This window comes from Mandrillus leucophaeus, unplaced genomic scaffold (assembly GCF_000951045.1).
Source record: "Mandrillus leucophaeus isolate KB7577 unplaced genomic scaffold, Mleu.le_1.0 Scaffold324, whole genome shotgun sequence".
Taxonomy (NCBI): Eukaryota; Metazoa; Chordata; class Mammalia; order Primates; family Cercopithecidae; genus Mandrillus; species Mandrillus leucophaeus.
The window spans coordinates 530,984-550,427 of NW_012103410.1; the positions used below are offsets into that span (position 1 = coordinate 530,984).

Below are 19,444 nucleotides of genomic sequence, written 5' to 3' on the forward strand. Positions count from 1 at the left end.
TACAGGCATGCACCACCATGCCTGGCTAATTTTGTATTTTTAGTAGAGACAGGGTTTCTCCATGTTGGTCAGGCTGGTCTCAAACTCCTGACCTCCCGAGGTGATCTGCCCACCTTGGCCTCCCAAAGTGCTGGGATTACAGGCGTGAGCCACCACGCATGACTGGAGCAATTAATTTTTTACTTACGTATTTCCCTTCCTTGAGAAGATCTTTTTTCTTTTCCTGTATTTTCTTTTTCAAGCCAATAAAGATTGTCCTGTATCACTTGGGTGTTTTCTGATATTCAGGAAATAGAGCAAAACCAAAGTAAACTGGCCTCATGGCCAGAAAAGTGCATGCACTTTTCTGCTCCTGTATTGCTCCTGGCTGACTCTCCTCTGCTTCAACTCTCTGACTCTATGCCTTTTCAGACGGGAATGGTTGCTATAACTGGTTTTAATTTGTTTCCTTTGCCTTAAACGTCTAGATGAAAAATAAAGAGGAAGAAGAAAGACAAAGAAAAATAGAGGCTAAAGAACAATTGCTGGCTGTCATGAAAGCAGATCAAATTTTCTGGGAACATGAAAAGGAGAAAAAATACAAAGCTGATAAAGAACACCGAGAGGTTCAAGACGCCCATATTCAGCAAATGGTAATTATTCCTGAATGTTTATACTTATATTAGCAATAAGTATATAATACAGAATTCATGCTAGTTTTCTATCTCCCAAGCAGTTTATTTTGTCAGATAAGAAAAAAATGGTCATTATGGTTATGGCTCAATAAAATATATTAAAAATGTAGGGTTAGTTTCTGTTTTTATCTCCAGTGAAGTTCCCATGCGAGTATTATCTTTTAGATGAATGTTTATCCTTCTTTAGTGTCTATTATACTTTAGTAAATATTAAAGAAAATACAAATGCATGTGGCAGGCCATAATGCTCATCTTCGTTTTACTTTTTTCCCATATCTCAAAGACTATGTTGATTGGGATCTCATAGGTTTCAGATTTGAGGTGAATGGAGATATCAGATTTTAGAAGATATGTAGAGGACCTAGCATCCAATCATTTGCAACTAAAACCTGTTTTTGAAATGGCTGTACCATTTTCCATTCCCACCAGCAATGTATGCGAGCACAACTTACTCCACATACTCATCAACACTTGATATTGTCATCCCCTAATTTTAACTATTCTAGTATAGTGATATCTTATGGCCTTATTTTACATTTCTCTAATGACCAAAGATAATGGACATCTTTTCACATCCTTGCTAGCCATCTGTATACCTTCTTTTGTGAAGTGTCTATTTAAGAGTGTTGCCAATTTTTAATTGGGTTTTCTTAGTGCTGAGTTTTTTAAAATTGATTTTTACTGTGGTAAAACATAACATAAAAAAGTACCATTTTAAGCATGGTTAAGGGTACGGTTCAGAGGCATTGAGTACATTCACACTGACCACTCTACATCTCCAGAGTTTTTCATCATCCTGTACTAAAACTATACACGTTAAACAGTAACTCCCCATCCCCTCTTTTCTCCAGTCTGGGTAACCTCTGTTCTACTTTCTATCTCAATGAATTTGATTATTCTAGGTATCTCATAAATGGAATCAGACAATATTTGTCCTTTTCTGTTTGGTTTTCACTTTTTTTTTTTTTTTTGAGACAGAGTTTTGCTTCACTGCCCAGGCTGGAGTGCAGTGGCGTGATCTCGGCTCACTGCAACCTCTGCCTCCAGCGTTCAAGCAATTCTCCTGTCTCAGTCTCTCAAGTATCTGGGATTACAGGTGCCCACCACTACGTCAGGCTAATTTTTGTATTTTTAGTAGAGACGGGGTTCCACCATGTTGGCCAGGCTGGTCTCAAACTCCTGACCTCAAGTGCCCGCCTTGGCCTCCCAAAGTGCTAGGACTCCAAGTGTGATCCACTGCACCTGGCCTCCATTTTTGAATTGGATTTTTTGCTGTTGGGTTTTAGAGGTTTTGAAAATATTCTGTATATTAATCTCTTATCAGATAACATGATCTGCAAATGTCTTCTCCCATCCCATGAGTTACCTTTTCACTCTGTTGATAATATCTTTGAGATATAAAAGTTTTTAATTTTTGGCCGGGTGCCAAAATAGTTTGTTTCAATCATGATCAAATAAGATCAGTATTTGGAATCCTTCTGATTTACTTGTTGAAGTCTTTAAGAAGTTTTCTTGATCAAATACTTGGTTCCTGTTAGGTACAATTTTTAAAAATACTTGATTTTTTTTTTTTTTTTTGCCTTATTTTCCAGTTTTCAGGATAGTTAATTAGCTATTATCTTCCAAATGTACTTGGAAAGTACTTTTACCTTCATCTATTAGCATTTTTAGGATTTTAAACTTAATTTTTTGGAACTTTTTCTTTATAAACTTATATTTATGCTTAATGCATATCAAATGTGAGGTACCAATCATATGTTCCATCATAGTAATTCTTTCCTTCCATTGTCACTTCCTTTCTGTGCTTCAAATGGTTCTTTCTGTTCCCTCAATATTTTTCTACATTTACTAAATTAACTTATCCAAATTGCTGCTTATTAAGTTCCCAAATATTAGCATTTTACCTTTGATGAGAGATAGATTTTGGCCTTTTTTTGACCTTTTCTCCAATCTTATTGTCATTTTCTACTTTTTAAAACTCTGGTATTTTATCCCCAATTTCACAAATAGTATGTAAACTGAATTTTGAATTGCAGCACCCAATAATGAAAAATTTGATATTTCACATTAAATATGGTTGCTCTGTTCCATCAAAAATTTAAATTTATGGTAGATATCAGGTTTGGGCTACTGTTTTATGCCAACATTTTGGATTTTGAGAAATATTTTTATGAATATTAAATATATTCCTAAGTAGACAAAGTAACTTATTTTAAAAAATAAACTCAACATTTCTTAAAGTGCCACAGAGAATACAAATGAAAAGTTGCCAACCAGAGCATCACAGAAAAGCCATAAAAAGAATCCCATCCAATGTAAATTAATATAAACAATTAAAAGACAAAATTTGTATAAAATATTGGTAAACTGCCTTTTGGCAAATTGCCTACTTATTCCACTCAGTGCCTTCTCAACCTCCCTTGATAAATGTCACTCATTGTTCCAGTTTAAAATTTTTGGGAAATAATGTAAATGGTTTTAGTCCAGATATTCACTGCTGATTTAATCTTATGTGGCTGGGAACATGGTATATTGGGCTGACCCAGCACAGTAGAGTTGAGTGAATTCCTCCAAAATAGCGGATGGTTAGAGACAATGGTGGCTGTGCATTCTAAACCACTAAAGTTCACATCTTGTAAGTGGTTGAAACAGGATTCCAAACTCTGTTACCTGAGTTTTATCTAAATTTCATGTTTCGCTATGTCACTGTGTTATTTGCAAATGTATCACATTAGGCTATTAATAAAGGTTTCATTGAGCCACTACTTTGAGCACGATAGGAAAGTTTCTGAAATACATGATAGTATATAGTTGTTAAATCAGAACTTGTAAAATATCAATGAGTTTAGAAAATTATACCTACATTTTCAAATGCTACCTATATTTAGAAAGTTCATGTTCTTAACCAATATTAAGTTATATTTCCTTTCTTTTCCAAATAGGCCAAAAATAAATTTAATGCAAAGCAAGCAAAACAAGCAGAATTAGATTATTGCAGACTTACTGAAGCTCTTGTGGCTGAAAAGGAGAAAGAATTTCAGGACTATGCCAGAGAGGTAATTGAACTTGAATCGGAAACAACAAATAAATTTATTTACCCTCTTGTAAAAGCTGTACAGGAAGGACCTGGAGGTGGCCGTGGACCAGTGCTTGTGGATAGAGGTGGATTAAGACCCAGCTATCAGGCAAATGATATTACTGGAGTCCAGCTCCCTTTTTATAACTCTCAGGGACCAAAATATAATTTTCAGAAGTCAAAGAGAAGGTTAGGTTTTACATGGTAGAAAAAAATTATTTTTAACATTGAGAAGACTAAGTTGTAGCATATATGAGCTTCAAATGTAAATGGATTTCTGTTAATAAAGCTGTTCTTCATCTAAGTACAATTATGTCTGATTTAATTGATCGTTCTCAGTATTTCTTTTGGGTATATATAAAACCCCAATTTTGAGATTCCTAACTGTGGTAAATTACAAAAGTAAAATTTACTTTTTAAATGTACATTCAGTGGTATTAAGTACATTCAAAATATTGTATAGCCATGACCATTGTGTAGTTCCAGAATTTTTCAGTGCTCTGACTGGAAACCCCAGACCCATTCATTAAGCAGTGACTCCCCATTCCCCTTCCCCACAGCCCCTGGTAACTGTTTATATGCTTTGCCTATACTGGGTATTTTGAATAAACAGAATCATACCGTGACCTTTTGTGTCTGGCTTGTTTCACTTAGCATATTTTCAAGGTTCATCCATGTTGTGCCATTTATCAGTACCTCATTTCAGTTTATGGCTGAATAATATTTCTCCTTGATATATTTCTTTTCTCCTCAGCAGAAATTCATATGCTTATTTGTTTTGTCCTTCTGTGGTTAGTATCAGATAACAGTAGCAGCATTACTACACTAACAATAGGATTATTGAATGAAGTTTAAGACTTCTTTGTGGTTTATTTTATGGAGTATATCTTATTAGACATGTACACATTATAATATTTTGAGGTCACTTAAAATAATTCTACATGTAGTTGTGCCAACTTGAGACAAGACGACAAAACTTGTCTTGCTTCCAAAGAGACAGAGCAGATTAGCAGTTACCAGGGGCTGTGGGGGAGGGGAATGGGGAGTGACTGCTTCATGAGTAGGGAGTTTCCAGGTGGAGCGCCAGAAACTTCTGGAACTAGATAATGGTCATGGCTACACAATACTGTGAATGTACTCAGTACTACTGAATTTTGTGTGATTTTTGTGAACTGCATTCCCTCATTTTTTTTTTCCATTTCTTATTGAGGTAAAAAACACAGAACACATAGTTTAATGTCTTAATCATTTCTAAGTATATAATTCAGTAGTGTTAAGTATATTCATATTGCTGAACAATCTGCCGAATTTTTCCATGTTGCACAATTGAAACTATGTATAAACAACTAGTCTCCATTTCCCCCTCCCCTCAGCTACTGGGAAACATCATTCTACTTTGTTTCTGTGAATTTCGACCACTACAGTATAAGTCCTTTTGTGACTATTTCATTTAGTGAACGGTCCTCAAGGTTCATCCATGTTATAGTTTGTCAGTTTTCTTCCTTTTTAAAGCTGAATACTCCATTGTATGTATATCACATTTTGTTTATTCATTCCTTCATGAATGGACACTTGGGTTGCTTCCACCTCTTGGCTATTGTGAATAATGCTCCTTTAATCGTGGATGTACAAATAACTCTAAGATCCTTTCCATTCTTTTGGACATATACCCAGAAGTAGAATTGTTGAATCATATAATTCTAAATTTTTAGAAACTCATACTTTCCTCCATAGCAGCTGAACCATTTTGCATTTCCAACAGTGCACGAAGTGCACATCCTCACTACCATGTTTTTTTGACGGTAGACATCCTGAGTGACTTTGAGGTATTATTTCATTGTGATGGTGATTTTGATTTGCATTCCCTAAGGATTAGTAACATCGAATGTTTTTTCATATGCTTGCTGGCCATTTGTCTATCATCATCTTTGGAGAAATGTCTATTCAAGTCCTTTCCCCATTTTTTTCATGTTATTTGTTTTGTTGTTTAGTTGTAGTTATTGTGTATTCTAGATTGATCCCTTATCAGATAAATGATTTGCAAATACTTTTCCTTCCTGAGGTTGCCATTTCCCTGTTGTGTCCTTTGCTTATTTCTCTTTAAAAGCAAATACACATGTATTTTACTCTTAACACAAAATAACTTTGTTCTTTTCACTTAATATATCCTGGAGACACAACACAGCAGATATAAATATCTTCATTTCTTTTCCAACTGGCATAGTATTCTCTTGCAACGGTGTACCTGTTTATTCAACCAGTAGTATACCAATAGATGTTTGTGTGGTTTCCAGTCTTCTGCTATTACAAATTCTGTAATTAACAGCTGCCTTTTTTTTCCCCCCCCATATTTTTGTCGGTTAACCTTTGAGATAGATTCCTACAAATGGGAATGCTGGGTAAAGGTGTAAATTGTTCAGTGTATCATTCTCGAAGAGACCAAGTCTTGAGCAAACATTACTTATGTCATGAGCCTCTTGGAATCTGATAAAACTTGGTGGCTTTTTCAGCAGTAAGGTACACACACACATATACTCTACAATTCTGCATATAGTTTTAAGGACTTCCACAATGACCTCTAATACACTGCACAGCACAGTGACTAACATACATCCAACATTGTGGCTCAGTATATCTGGGTTATACTTTTTTAAAATGGCAGATTCTGTGGGCAACCATCATTCTGAGTTACTGTTTGTGGGTTTATGGACCTCAGGTTTTACGAACTGTTTTAAAGGAGTAACATAGCTGGTTATTTTAACACTGTTATCTACTGATTCCCAAATTGTGTGCCAAGGCATACTGAGGAACCACCGTGAACTCACAAAGGCACAGCTGGTGGGACAGTTTAAACTTTTGAAACAAACTACCTGACATCTGTAAGACTAGCTAGAGGTAGTTCAACATACTAAAACTCTGCCTTTTGATGACATCCTGTCTGTAAAGCTGGATTTTCAGCAGTTGATGGGATAAAACATATATTGCACAAAATCAATGTATTATAGGAGAGGATGGTGTATGTGATCTGATCTGAGGTTTGAGAAGTTGTGCTGTGACCAACAGTTGCAGACATCCCATTAGTAACTCACTGTGGTTAAGAATGGAACTGTAAACATATTTTTTAAAATTTCAAATGGCTAAGTTGTTAGATATACTTTAGCTATGTGAACTTTCTATTTATTTTTTATTAGAGATTGGGTCTCACCTGTGGCCCAGGCTGGAGTGCAGTGGCATGATCACAACTCACTGCAGCCTCAAGCTCTTGGACTCAAGCAATCCTCTTGCCTCAGCCTCCCAAAGTTTTGGGATTATAGGTGTGCTCCTGGCCTTTTAAACTATTTAATAAACAGATGTTAGGTATTTCTTCTGGCCCAGGGATAACACCATATTAAAATTACTGAGACACACAGGTAAAGTGAACCAAGAGAAGTCTGGGAACTTCTGCTATATATCCTTTCCTTTAAATTACATAAATACAATATATAGTGGTAATTAGTAATTTTAGACAGCTATCTTCTCCCATATTATAAAACAGGAAATAAGTTTCTACGAAATGGTTAATTACATAAATTTGTTATACAACCAACTTAGCTTGAGTGCAGGATAACATAAAACACCAGACATTACTAGTTTTTCTGCCTTACATATACAATTTATTTTACTTTAAATTGGGCTGGGCTTTCTACTAAAGGACATTGAGAAGAAAGGTAAGGCTACACAATGTTTTTAAATAATCACAAAATAATTCAGTGAAAAGAACTGAATGGCACAGCAGTGGAAACTCAACTGCTCTAATCTGCTAATTTGATAAGAGAAACTCGTAGATAAAATCTGTGGCAAAGACATAACTTGGAACAAGGCATTCTGAGTCCTGAGAGGACTTTGATGGGAGCAGGGAAATACAAAAATTATGAAAACAAAAAGTTATCAGGTAAGGAAATATGTTTAGGAAAGAAATCTAGAAAGTAAACAGAAAAAGCAGGCCGGGCAGCACTTTGGGAGGCCGAGGTGGGCAGATCACGAGGTCAGGAAATCAAGCCCATCCTGGCTAACACGGTGAAACCCTGTCTCCACTAAAAATACAAAAAAAAAAAAAATTAGCCAGGCGTGGTGGTGGGCGCCTGTAGTCCCAGCTACTCAGGAGGCTGAGGCAGGAGAATGGTGTGATCCAGGGAGGCAGAGCTTGCAGTGAATGAGCTGAGATCGCGCCACTGCACTCCAGCCTGGGTGACAGAGCGAGACTCCGTCCCAAAAAAAAAAAAAAAAAAAAGGGAAACAGAAAAAGCAAATTGATGCCTGAAGTATTTTAATACACAATTTGCAGTTCATTTGTTGCACTCACATTTTATACATTTTCTTGGATAAAGCTTTTAAGAACACTCCAGATTTTGAGAGTTTAATATTCACCTGTTAATACATACAAACTACTGAATATTCAGGTTTTCACCCAGGTATATATACCTTTTTTTCAATGTCAATATTCAGTATAACGAGGCATATATTTTCAATGACTCACTCTCAAGTTAACTAAGTGCATTTTCCCTAAATATGTCTAACTTAAGAAAAACACACCCCCAAACTAGGTAATTGTTTTACAGAATTCAATTAACATTTATGTTTACATGACTTTACCACTGTGTTATAGACACAGGATCTATTACAGTAATCCTAATGCTGAAAAAAATGCGGAGGACTTAAGAAGCAAATGGTAGTACTCTAGTAGACAGTAATACAAATTCTGAGCTTAACCTTAAAAGTTTGCTCGGACAAAAGACACACTACAATCTTAAGTATTATGATTAAATATTTACATTAGAACTTATTCTCAAACCTGGAAATTGTCCCTGCTGGCTAAATTCTTAAAGCTCAGTATTGTTAAAACTCTTTGTTCAGTTTTTTCATAATGTAAATAACTGTATATCTCTGAGAGGAAAAGTATGTTTTAATTGGTTTATTTTCATTATTTAGCTTTTGATTTTTAAAAGGCGGGATAATACAATTTAAAAAATACAAAACCAAACTGTTTATTATAGTATAGTTTATTTAATACAATGTTTAACTATAAAAGTTAATACAGCTTCCAAGTTTAAATTTTGTAAAATGCAGTTTGCAGAAAACAGTTCAACAATTACTAGACTAATGATAAGAGAAGCAGCATTTTGAAACTAATTTTACAATTGAGAAGACAACAGCTTTATTTCTAAATTTCATTAAAAAAATATAATCACAGTGACTTTTGGGCTAGGAAAAGAAGTGCATTAACTTCATTTATGTTTTTTCCTTCCACAAAGAGAGCGGCCACAATTTTGTACATCCCACATACAAACACCCAATTCATTTATCTTTCAAAATACTATATACACACAAAAGGGGAAGAAAATATACAGCATGTGCTTTTGGTAACATACGGAATTTGCTTAAAGAAAAAAAGTCAAACACAAATCCACCCCACCACCCCTTCCCATAACTTTTAAAACAAACCAAACCCCTCAACAACTCCCTACTTCAACCTTATTGATGGAATTTTCTTACTCATGTCATTTTTCTTTTCCTTTAATATATACCTCTTCGTCACGTAACAGGCCAAAGACTTTGCACTTGCCTGAATCCACTGAAGGCAGTTAGTTGGGAAGCCCACTGTGGGCAGTTGTGCCAGTCAATGCTGTACTTCCTGGGGCTTATTAATTTTTAAAACAAGTATTTGTAACAAAACACATCTTTTCACAATAAACAGCTTATCAACCTATAATCCTTAGTTTATTCAACTGTAAATGTATTAATCCAAAATGAAATAATTACAGTAAACATAATCAAAAGGAAAAAGAATACCCATTTTGTTTCTTTATAACAAATCAGCTATATGGTAGGTATTTAAAGTACCTTCTGGTGAAGGCAAACTCAACAAGCTTCTACAGAAATTTAGCATAAAAAGTTTAATGTGATGAAAACTATATTACTAACTGGAATGAAGTACAATAAACTACTAAGAAACATACTAACTTGCTACATATACTAACTAAAATAAATTAGAATTGTCAAGTTAATACCACTACCCAAAATACACCCAAAATACCAGAGATCCAATGTGTGCCTATCCATAATGAAGAGATCTTTAATTGTTTAGCTCCATACCTTCCACTAGGCACAAATATCAAAGGCCATTCAGCAAAGCCGTCCATGCATCAGCATCACACTTGTGCAAAGGCAGATTTATCAGATACATTCTTTGCAACTTCTGAGGGCTTCAATTAAGTAACTTAAAAGAAAACTACATTGCTCTATGAACTTACCAACTATAGAGTAATTTAATTAAAGAATGTTTTAAAGCAATCCAGTAGCTTCTCTACTGCTTATTTCAGTAACATTAATCTCACCATAGTGTCAATTTCTGTGGCAGATGGCTTACCCAGAAAAATAATTCATACAAAATAACCATGAAAATTCTACATATTGAAAAAGTTTTCTCAGCTATCACCAACTGAGCAATAAAAATACATCAGCTTAAATATTTTTAAAAGGATATTAAGTCAAAGATACTTTGACATGAACCATAAATTCAGACGTAACTATAAAACCAACTTGATGGGAAAGTAATAGTTGACTTTTAGGAAAACAATGTTCAAAGCAAAAACTAAAGATGGCACAACTACTAAATGTAACAAAAGGAAAGGACCATTTGAGCCATGTGCTATTCAGATGCATGCGCAGATCTTGAGGTACAGTTAATGCTGTTTAGTCATTTAAAAAATGTTTATATTCTAAAAATAAAATCTAGTTGATTGTCCTTCTCTCAACTCCTTCACATCTGCTCTGTAAAGAGAGCTAATAAAACTTTAAAATAAGGACTATCAATAATGCAGAGCATGGAGTTGCTCTTTTGATAACCCGAACAGAATACTGCATATAGAAATTACTACAATTTTCTCCCTATGGTTCCTTTTTGAAACTCTAAGATTTGGACATCCTTGTGTATAATTTTTAGATAAAGCTCTGGGATCAGACAACATATAAGAATTTTTACTTAGCATGGACTTAACTGTTATTAGAAATCCCTTCTTAAATAACACCTTTCTTAAAGCTCAAATAGTTTATAACAACAATTTTAAAATGCAGTTAACTGAAATTAGGACAAACAGTAACTTGCTTAAAATAAGTAACATTATATAGCTTGGGCACTCACACTCAATTATCCCTAATGTGGGTTTGTGGTCAGTCTCTAAGGAATCAATCACCCTGGATTATAATAAACATCTACAACTTTTATCATCAGAAAAAAAAAAAATTTGGAAAGAATTCATTGTGGATATCTGTATTACAATTTCCCAAGCAATCTTATGGTCATTACACTATTCATTCTGCAACAGCTACCACAACGCCAAATATATCAATATTGCATTAATCAATAATGGGAAGTATCATGTTAAGCACTGCTTTATTCAGTACAAATAGCATTGAGTAGCTACCGGATTTACCAAGAAGCTATCTTGGTAACAGAGTTGACACTACACTGACAAATATTAAAGTACAAAACTCTCTAGAGAATACTATTAATTGGAATTTTGAAATTTCCTTTCAAATGAGGCAGGTTTTACGTTTGCTGGGTGTTCAATGTTTTATTTAGAAATGACATTACAGAATAAAAGGCCACACATCACAAAAATGGCAAAATACAACACCCAAAACTCTAAATGGACTTTGGATATGTTTAGTGTTTAACTCTGTAAACTATCAAAATTTGCAACTTTCTACTCTACTCTATATGGCAATGTTATACATGCCAAGTTAAAATAACATTAACAGTAATGGTATAAAACCACCTGAATAGAAAGAAACCAGAGTCATAAACATGCTATAGCCTATCGTGATACATATATAGAAAAGATGCATTTTCTTGCCACTTGGAACTCACAGCTATGAGAGTTAGAGCAGTTCAATTAAAAGAAACAAACAAAATCCATGCAGAGTTAACACTCAACTCTATATAGGTTGGAGGCCAAAAAAGAGAAATCTTAGAAGGTAATGCATCAATACTAACAATTTTTAGAATCTGTATAGCTTAAGGACCTGCGCAAATGGTATGTTTTAATGAGAAACGCTTTTTTTCTTTTTTTTTAAATTTTAGAGAAGGGTAATAATAATTAAAACGTTCCCAAAACTCTTCAAACCAAAAGCAACACAGAATTGAGAATCACAATCTGATTTTCCAAGGTATAGTTCCTGTCAAATGCTGTATAACAGCAACTCAAGCTCAATCAGTACATCAACTGAAAAAAATTACTCTTATGATTTTTATAGGCAGTTAAGTAAAACACAACTAGACAGGAAAAGCATTAATAGGAAACAAGCTATGGCTCAAACTATAAAGAATAGAGTATGAAGTGCAATATAAATAACTAAACATCTATTTAAAGCACAAATTACTATAAAATCAAAAGTTATGACTTAAGATCTCAGGTTATTAGGACCCTGCTTCTGTGTAATTAAAAGAAACCGCTGCAAACCTCTATTATTAATGCAATCAGAAAATCTATACAAGATGTCTTCTAGTGGCTTCTAAAGTTACTTTAATCATGAGAAACACAAGCTTTTGTAACAATGCATTGCAACCATTCCAAATGGCTGACTAAACAAATTAGGATGCTATTGGCTAACTGTTGCAACACAGTAATGCATACATAAAATAGTTAAACACAGCACACAGTACTACACCAAAGTGTTTTTCTCATTTCAAGTTTATTAAAACTTTAGCAGTACAAATTATCCACATTGCAGATTATCAAAAGATCAACTCAATGAAATCCACATTAAGAAAAAAAAAGGACAAACATAAAACAACCCAAAAACAATGAAAAGGAAAACAACATAAAGGAGATTCATTAGCAAGTCTCTCAAACTTAAAATTCGAAACAGAATGGAAGTTTATATCACTCACTCATCCACTTTTGTCTTCATCTGTTCCAGGGCTTGATTCATGATCAAATTTTTTATTTTTTTCATGTACATGGTCATTTTCTTGACCCTTTGATTTTTGGTTTTCTTTTTCCACTGAGGATCTGATCTTCTCATCCTCCTTATTTTTCAATGTAGAGGACTTTAATTCATTGTCCTGACTGTTTTGTTTTATTTTTGAGAAGGGACTTTGATCTCTATCAGCCTTTTTTTCCCTGCTATTATTTGAGCTATTATGATCACGACTTTTAGAGTACATTCTTTTCTCACTCTCAGAATTTTCTTTTCTGTGTGAGCTCTTACTTTCTTGGTTTCTGTACTTTTCTTTGTTTCTGCTTTGACTTTCTTCTCTCTCTGAGCTCCGTGAGTCTCTCCTCCTTCTCCTCCTATCTTTACTTCTTGATCTTCCTGGTGTCATTCTTCTCTCTCGGCTTCGTGACCGTCCTCTTCTCCTGTATTCCTGTTCTCTGTATCTATGGTACTCCTTGCTTCTGCTGCGATCTCTGTCATGGGTTCTTGATCGCACTCTTCTGCTTCTGTCCCTACTTCTGCTTCGTTCTCTTGTTCTGCTATTATAACTGTGTTTACCTTTAGTTATATCACATTCTCTACTCCTGGATTGTGCACGTCTATCCTTTTCCTTACTTTTACTATGATCATGCTCATTACTCTTTGATTCTAACTGTTTAGACTTCTCTTTACTTCTACTCCTTTCCTGATCTTTTCCTTTAGAATCAGACTGCTTTTCTTTTTCTTTAACATTCTCATGATCCCTTCCTTTACTCCGTGACCTCATCCTCTTTTCTTCATGTCTATTATGTTTTGAATCTCTTTCTTTACTCTTTGATTTCTCTTTACTCTTACTCCTACTTTTAGATTTGGCCCTTTTCTTCACTTTGTTTTTATATTTATCATCTTTTTCTGAATTTCTTCTGATGTCTCTCTCTTTGCTGTTAGATTTATGGTCTTTAACTTTCTTTTCCTTTTCATTTTTTCTGTTTGGACTCTCAGATACATTCCTGTGATCCGTTATTTTTCTCTCTTTTACTCTAACTGGACTTCTCTGATTTTCTTTTATTTCATTCAACTCACTCCTAAAAAATAAGAAAAAGGATTGGGGAAATGTTATTAGAAAAAGAATTGTAGGTATTATTGGCTAAAATGATATTCTACTCTTCTTAAGGTATTCAGCAATAATTAAAATGACAATAAAATAACTTTATGTATAATAGTAAAAACAAATACTTATTACATTTGAAATAATAGTTAAATCTTACTTATCCCCTTTGATCCATCTTTCACCGCTTGATACCCTCATTCTTTGAGCTCTCTGCATCTCTTGCCTCCAATGTGGAGGAGTCTCACTACGTCTGAAACGATCCCTTGATCTGGATCTGGAAGGAGTTCGGTAACGCTAAAGAAAATTAAAAGGGGGAAAAATTAATGTATAAAAGTATAGAGGGACTCACATGAGTGCTGGGAGAGAGGGAAGTACTGGGCTCGAGGGTCAGGAGGTAGTAAGGGGTACAAAATTAAAAAATACATAAAAAGCATTGTAATAGTAGCTAAAAAGCATATGTTTCTAGGTTAAAATAAAACGTCTGAGATTTCTGTGCCCTGAAAATTACTAAAATTTCCCAATTTTCATGTAGGAAATCAATGAGGCAGAGAAACTTAAGTTGTCATGTTGCAAATTCCAAGTTAAGAAACATTAATCACAAAAACTCTAGCCACTAGCCATACACGTCTTCTCCATGGAAGAGTCCTATCCAAGTAATGCTAGAGCAACTTATAAGTTGCCAAGTTCAATCTAAATGTTATATATACTTAATGTTTCAAAGCAACCATTTCTCATATTGTGGAGAAAATAAAGTATATGTGTAGATGTTCACTTATTCAACCCTTAGGATGACCAAACATTCTACTACATACTGAGAGAACATTAGTGAGCCAAGATATATGAGTCTGCTTTCCTGGAACTTATAGTCTACAGAACTTGGAGAGCATGTGAATGAACATATAATTAGTTATGTTAAACATATATGCAGCTACAACAGAATGTGTATAAAAGGAAAAGGGAAAAGATGCTGAGACAGGAAGCTTCCGAGTTAAGAAGAAAAGACAGACCAAATATGGCCAAACCTAAAAATTACAAGGGAAACTAGTACTAGATAACATTGATGAGGTAAGCAAGGACTAGGTTTTGTGAAGTGTCATAGGCCATCGTAGTAATTTTGGATTTATCCTAAGATCAATGGTAAAGGAGTAGCACAAAAATCAGACTTTCATTTTTAAATGACAATTCTGGCTACTATTTAAAAAAAAGATTAGACAGTGAATCTCAAAGTGGGATCTGGGATTTAAAGGCTCAGGGGTCAAAACTATTTTCATAATAATATCACAACATTTGCCTTTTCCATTTTCATTCTTTCATTATCATACAATAGTGTTATTCAGTTTACATGTTTTGATATCATTACTTTCACAGCTAATGGAACGTGTGCTTATATATTCTTATGTTTTAAATATTTCTCAGTACTAATTCCTAAAAGAGTAAATATTGATAGATATAACCCACACCAACAAAAGTTCTTTTGGGTCCTCAGTAATTTTTAACATGAAAGAGATACTGAGATTAAAAAAAATTGAGAACTATCAAAATTTACAGTTCAGACAATATGATGGAGTTGAATTAACATGGCAGGGGTAAAGCTTGAAACACATGAATTTCCGAGTATTTAGGAGGCAGAAATGACAGTATTCGGTGATGGGTAAGATATCTCTATGTATCTTACCATAGTTAAGTTATTTGCATAGTTAAGGTATAAACCGAAAGGGGAGAATCAGATTATTCTTGGGAAGGAACTGCACAGGTGGTGGTCCAGCCAGTCACTAAAATCAGTAACCTAAAGAAGGTTCAGATTTGAAGAGGAAGAGCTTGTGCTCAACTTTGTAAAAGCCAAGTTTGAGGTACTCATTAGTCAAATGAGTCTTTGGAGCTAAAAAATGCAGAAAAAATTTGACAATTACCAGCCATGGGAGTCATGAAATTGCTCAAGGAGTATATGCAGTGTGAGAAGAGTTGAATGGGAACCTTGAGGTACTACAGTATTTAAAGGTCAGGTAAATGGCTGGACTCGGTGGCTCATGCCTGTAATTCTAGGACTTTGGGAGGCTAAGACAGGCAGATTGCTTGAGCTCAGGAGTTCGAGACCAGTCTGGGCAACATGGCGAAACCCCATTTTTTCAAAAAAATACAAAAATTAGCCAGATGTGGTGCTGCACACCTGTAGTCCCAGCTACTTGGGAGGCTGAGGTGGGAGGATTGCTTGAGACTGCAAGGTTGAGGCTGCAGTGTTCCTTGATTGTACCACTGCACTCCAGCCTGGGTAAAAGTGAGATCCTGTCTCAAAAAAAAGGTCAGTTTAAGGAGTATGAGCTAGCATTAGAAATGTACAACAGACTGGCTAGAGAGATAGAAAGAATATGTGGTAAAAGAAATGTGGAGGCCGGGCACAGTGGCTCACGCCTATAATCCCAGCACTTTGGGAGGCCGAGGCAGGTGGATCACCTGAGGTTAGGAGTTTGAGACCAGCCTGGCCAACATGGTGAAACCCCGTATCTACTAAAAATACAAAAATTAACTGGGCATGGTGTAATCCCAGCTGCTAGGGGGAGCTGAGGCAGGAGGACTGCTTGAACCTGGGAGGTTGGCCGGGCGCGGTGGCTCAAGCCTGTAATCCCAGCACTTTGGGAGGCCGAGACGGGCGGATCACGAGGTCAGGAGATCGAGACCATCCTGGCTAACATGGTGAAACCCCATCTCTACTAAAAAATACAAAAAACTAGCCGGGCGAGGTGGCAGGCGCCTGTAGTCCCAGCTACTCGGGAGGCTAAGGCAGGAGAATGGCGTGAACCCGGGAGGTGGAGCTTGCAGTGAGCTGAGGTCAGGCCACTGCACTCCAGCCTGGGCGACAGAGTGAGACTCTGTCTCGAGAAAAAAAAAAAAAAAAAAAAAAGAACCTGGGAGGTAGAGGTTGCAATGAGCCAAGATTGCGTCACTGCACTCCAGCCTGGGCAACAGAGTGAGCCTCCATCTCAAAAAAAAAAAGAAATGTGGAAAGAATATTACAAGGAGCAAGTAAGATGAAGACTAAAAATGCTAAAAATGATCCACTGGATTTTGTGATATGGAGCTAATTATGCATCAAGTGCTGTTTTCAGCAGAACAGTGCTAGTGGAAGACAACTGAAATGCTTGAGGAATAAGTAGGAAGTGAAGACATAAGACACAAAAGTGTAGCCAAGTTTCTATAAAGTTTTGAAAGCAGAAGATATTTAAATTCTGATGAGGACACTCTAGTAAATAAAAAAAGAATAAAATACAAGAATAAGGTTAAGTTTTATTTATTTTTAACAAGAATAGAAATACAGTGATTGCAAAGTAACAAGGGAGACAAGAAAGACCTCGATCCCATTTTATACCATGTAAATGTAAAATCTATTTATATATCATGGATTTTCTGTTGTGAATACCAACATACAGAAGCTGTTTAAGAAAGAGAATATGTAATTCAATGTCTGCGTCTCCCCTAAATTTTACTTACTTGCACATTAAAATAATATTTAAGAAACACCCTAAAATTATTTAAGGAAGACAAATGCAGTATTGTGAAGATCTCTGGGAGAAAGAATCACCTACCCTTGGTCCTCTTCCTTTAATTTTCCTGCCAGATCTAGTAACTAAAAGTCGTCTCTGGTATGAAGCAGGCTGGGAGTTAGGTGGATTACTAGAAGAAAGCAAAGAGAAAGTTAACACAATTTTAAAAACAACTTTTGTTGGCCTGGCGTGATGGCTCACGCCTGTAATCCCAGCACTTTGGGAGGCCAAGGCGGGCGGATCACAAGGTCAAGAGATCGAGACCATCCTGGCCAACATAGTGAAACCCTGTCTCTACTAAAAATACAAATATTATCTGGGTGTGGTGGCACGTGCCTGTAATCTCAGCTACTCGGGAGGCTGAGGCAGGAGAATTGCTTGAACCCAGGAGGCAGAGTTGCAGTGAGTCGGGATTGCGCCACTGCACTCCAGCCTGGCAACAGAGCAAGACTCTGTCTCAAAAAAAAAAAAGTCCTTTATTATTATTTCTTTTGAGACGGGGTCTTACTCCGTCACCCAGGTTGGGGTGTAGTGGTGTGATCTTGACTCACTGCAACCTCTGTCTTCCTGGTTCCAAGCTATTCTCCCACTTGAGTCTCACAAGTAGCTGGGACTACAGGTATGCACCACCATGCCTGGCTAATTTTTTGTATTTTTGGTAGAGACAGGGTTTCACCATGTTGCCCAGGCTTGAACCTCTGAGCTCAAGCAATCCACCCGCCAAGGCCTCCCAAAATGCTGGGATTACAGATGTCAGCCACTATGCCCGGCCCCATGATGTGTGATTTTAATAAAAATGAATCTAGGCCAGGCACAGTGACTCATGCCTATAATCCCAGCACTTTGGGAGGCCAAGGTGGACGGATCACGAGGTCAGCGTATCAAGATCATCCTGGCTAACACAGTAAAACGCCATCTCTACTAAAAATACAAAAAATTAGCTGGGCGTGGTGGCACGCGCCTGTAGTCCCAGCTACTCAGGAGACCAAGGCAGGAGAATCGCTTAAACCCGGGAGGCGGAGGTTGTAGTGAGCCGAGATCATGCCACTGCATTCCAGCCTGCGCGACAGGGCGAGACTCTGTCTCAAACAAACAAACAAACAAACAACCTGTAGAATCTGTAGAATACAGCTTTATTCATCTTAAATTAACAAATTTAAAATTCTATATACAGTTCGTCCCTGTATCCGGAGGTTCCACATCTGAAGATTCAACCAACCAGGGATTAAAACTATCTGAAGGGGAAAAAACCCAACTGAAAAAATAAAAAAATTAAAAAACCCCCAAATATAGTAAAGCAAGTATTTACATAGCATTTACACTATATTATTATATAGATTATCATAACACACTAGATATTATAAGTAATCTAGAGATGATTTAAAATATATGGGAATATTAGATTATATGCAAATACTATGTTATTTTTCAAAAGAGACTTAAACATCTACATAGTTTGGTATCTGCAAGGGGTCCTGAAACCAATTCCCCATGGATACAAAAGACAAATGTATAATCAGTGGTTATCAAGCCAAAATGGAATGACCAGAGAGTGCTACTAGTAAGTAGGGCCCAGGAGGCAGAAATGCTAAGGCCTTGAAATGTGGTCAGCATGAAGAACTTTCCTGCCTCGAAATGCCAATCATGTCCTATTGAGAAATACTGCTATATATACTCATTACTAAGACGAAACTAATTTGATAGTGCTAAGAAAAATTAATGTAGAAGAGCTCAGAAGGGGCTAATGCTGTCGAGAGAACAATTTTAAAATTATCTTATCCCAAAGTACCTTATTATCCTTTAAAAGTTGCAACAGAACTATACAGAAATGTTAAGTAATGTGAACTAAGCAACGACAAGCTGGTCTGAATTAGTCAAACATTCATATCATGGTTTATACTAAAAAGGGAAGCTGTTTGTTTTCCAAAAATAGTACATCAGTTAAGATTTAATTAGCACATTACCAACATCCATGTAAGTGATATGTGAAAAGTTGTTCAAATACTTTTTCTTTAATCTTTATTTCCTTGGAAACATCCTTTCCAATACTAGCAGAAAAATTAACTCAATCCAACTCCTCAAAATT

General features: G+C 35.8%; 2 protein-coding genes across 2 annotated transcripts in view; one reads left to right on the forward strand and one right to left on the reverse strand.

The window, feature by feature from the left end:
- Positions 1–4,376, forward strand: part of CCDC173 (coiled-coil domain containing 173) — a 64,211-nt gene extending 59,835 nt beyond the window's left edge. Inside the window, exon 9 of the mRNA XM_011988146.1 lies at positions 3,617–4,376. Within this exon, the coding sequence (XP_011843536.1) occupies positions 3,617–3,958 (342 nt within the window). The 3' untranslated portion in view covers positions 3,959–4,376. The remainder of the gene's footprint in view (positions 1–3,616) is intronic.
- Positions 4,377–8,773: 4,397 nt separating this feature from the next.
- PPIG (peptidylprolyl isomerase G (cyclophilin G)) overlaps positions 8,774–19,444 on the reverse strand; it is a 40,318-nt gene continuing 29,647 nt past the window's right edge. The window contains exons 11-13 of the mRNA XM_011988167.1: positions 17,401–17,488; positions 13,977–14,113; positions 8,774–13,793 (exon numbers count right to left, since the gene is read on the reverse strand). Coding sequence (XP_011843557.1) covers positions 12,683–13,793; positions 13,977–14,113; positions 17,401–17,488 — 1,336 coding nt within the window. The 3' untranslated portion in view covers positions 8,774–12,682. The remainder of the gene's footprint in view (positions 13,794–13,976; positions 14,114–17,400; positions 17,489–19,444) is intronic.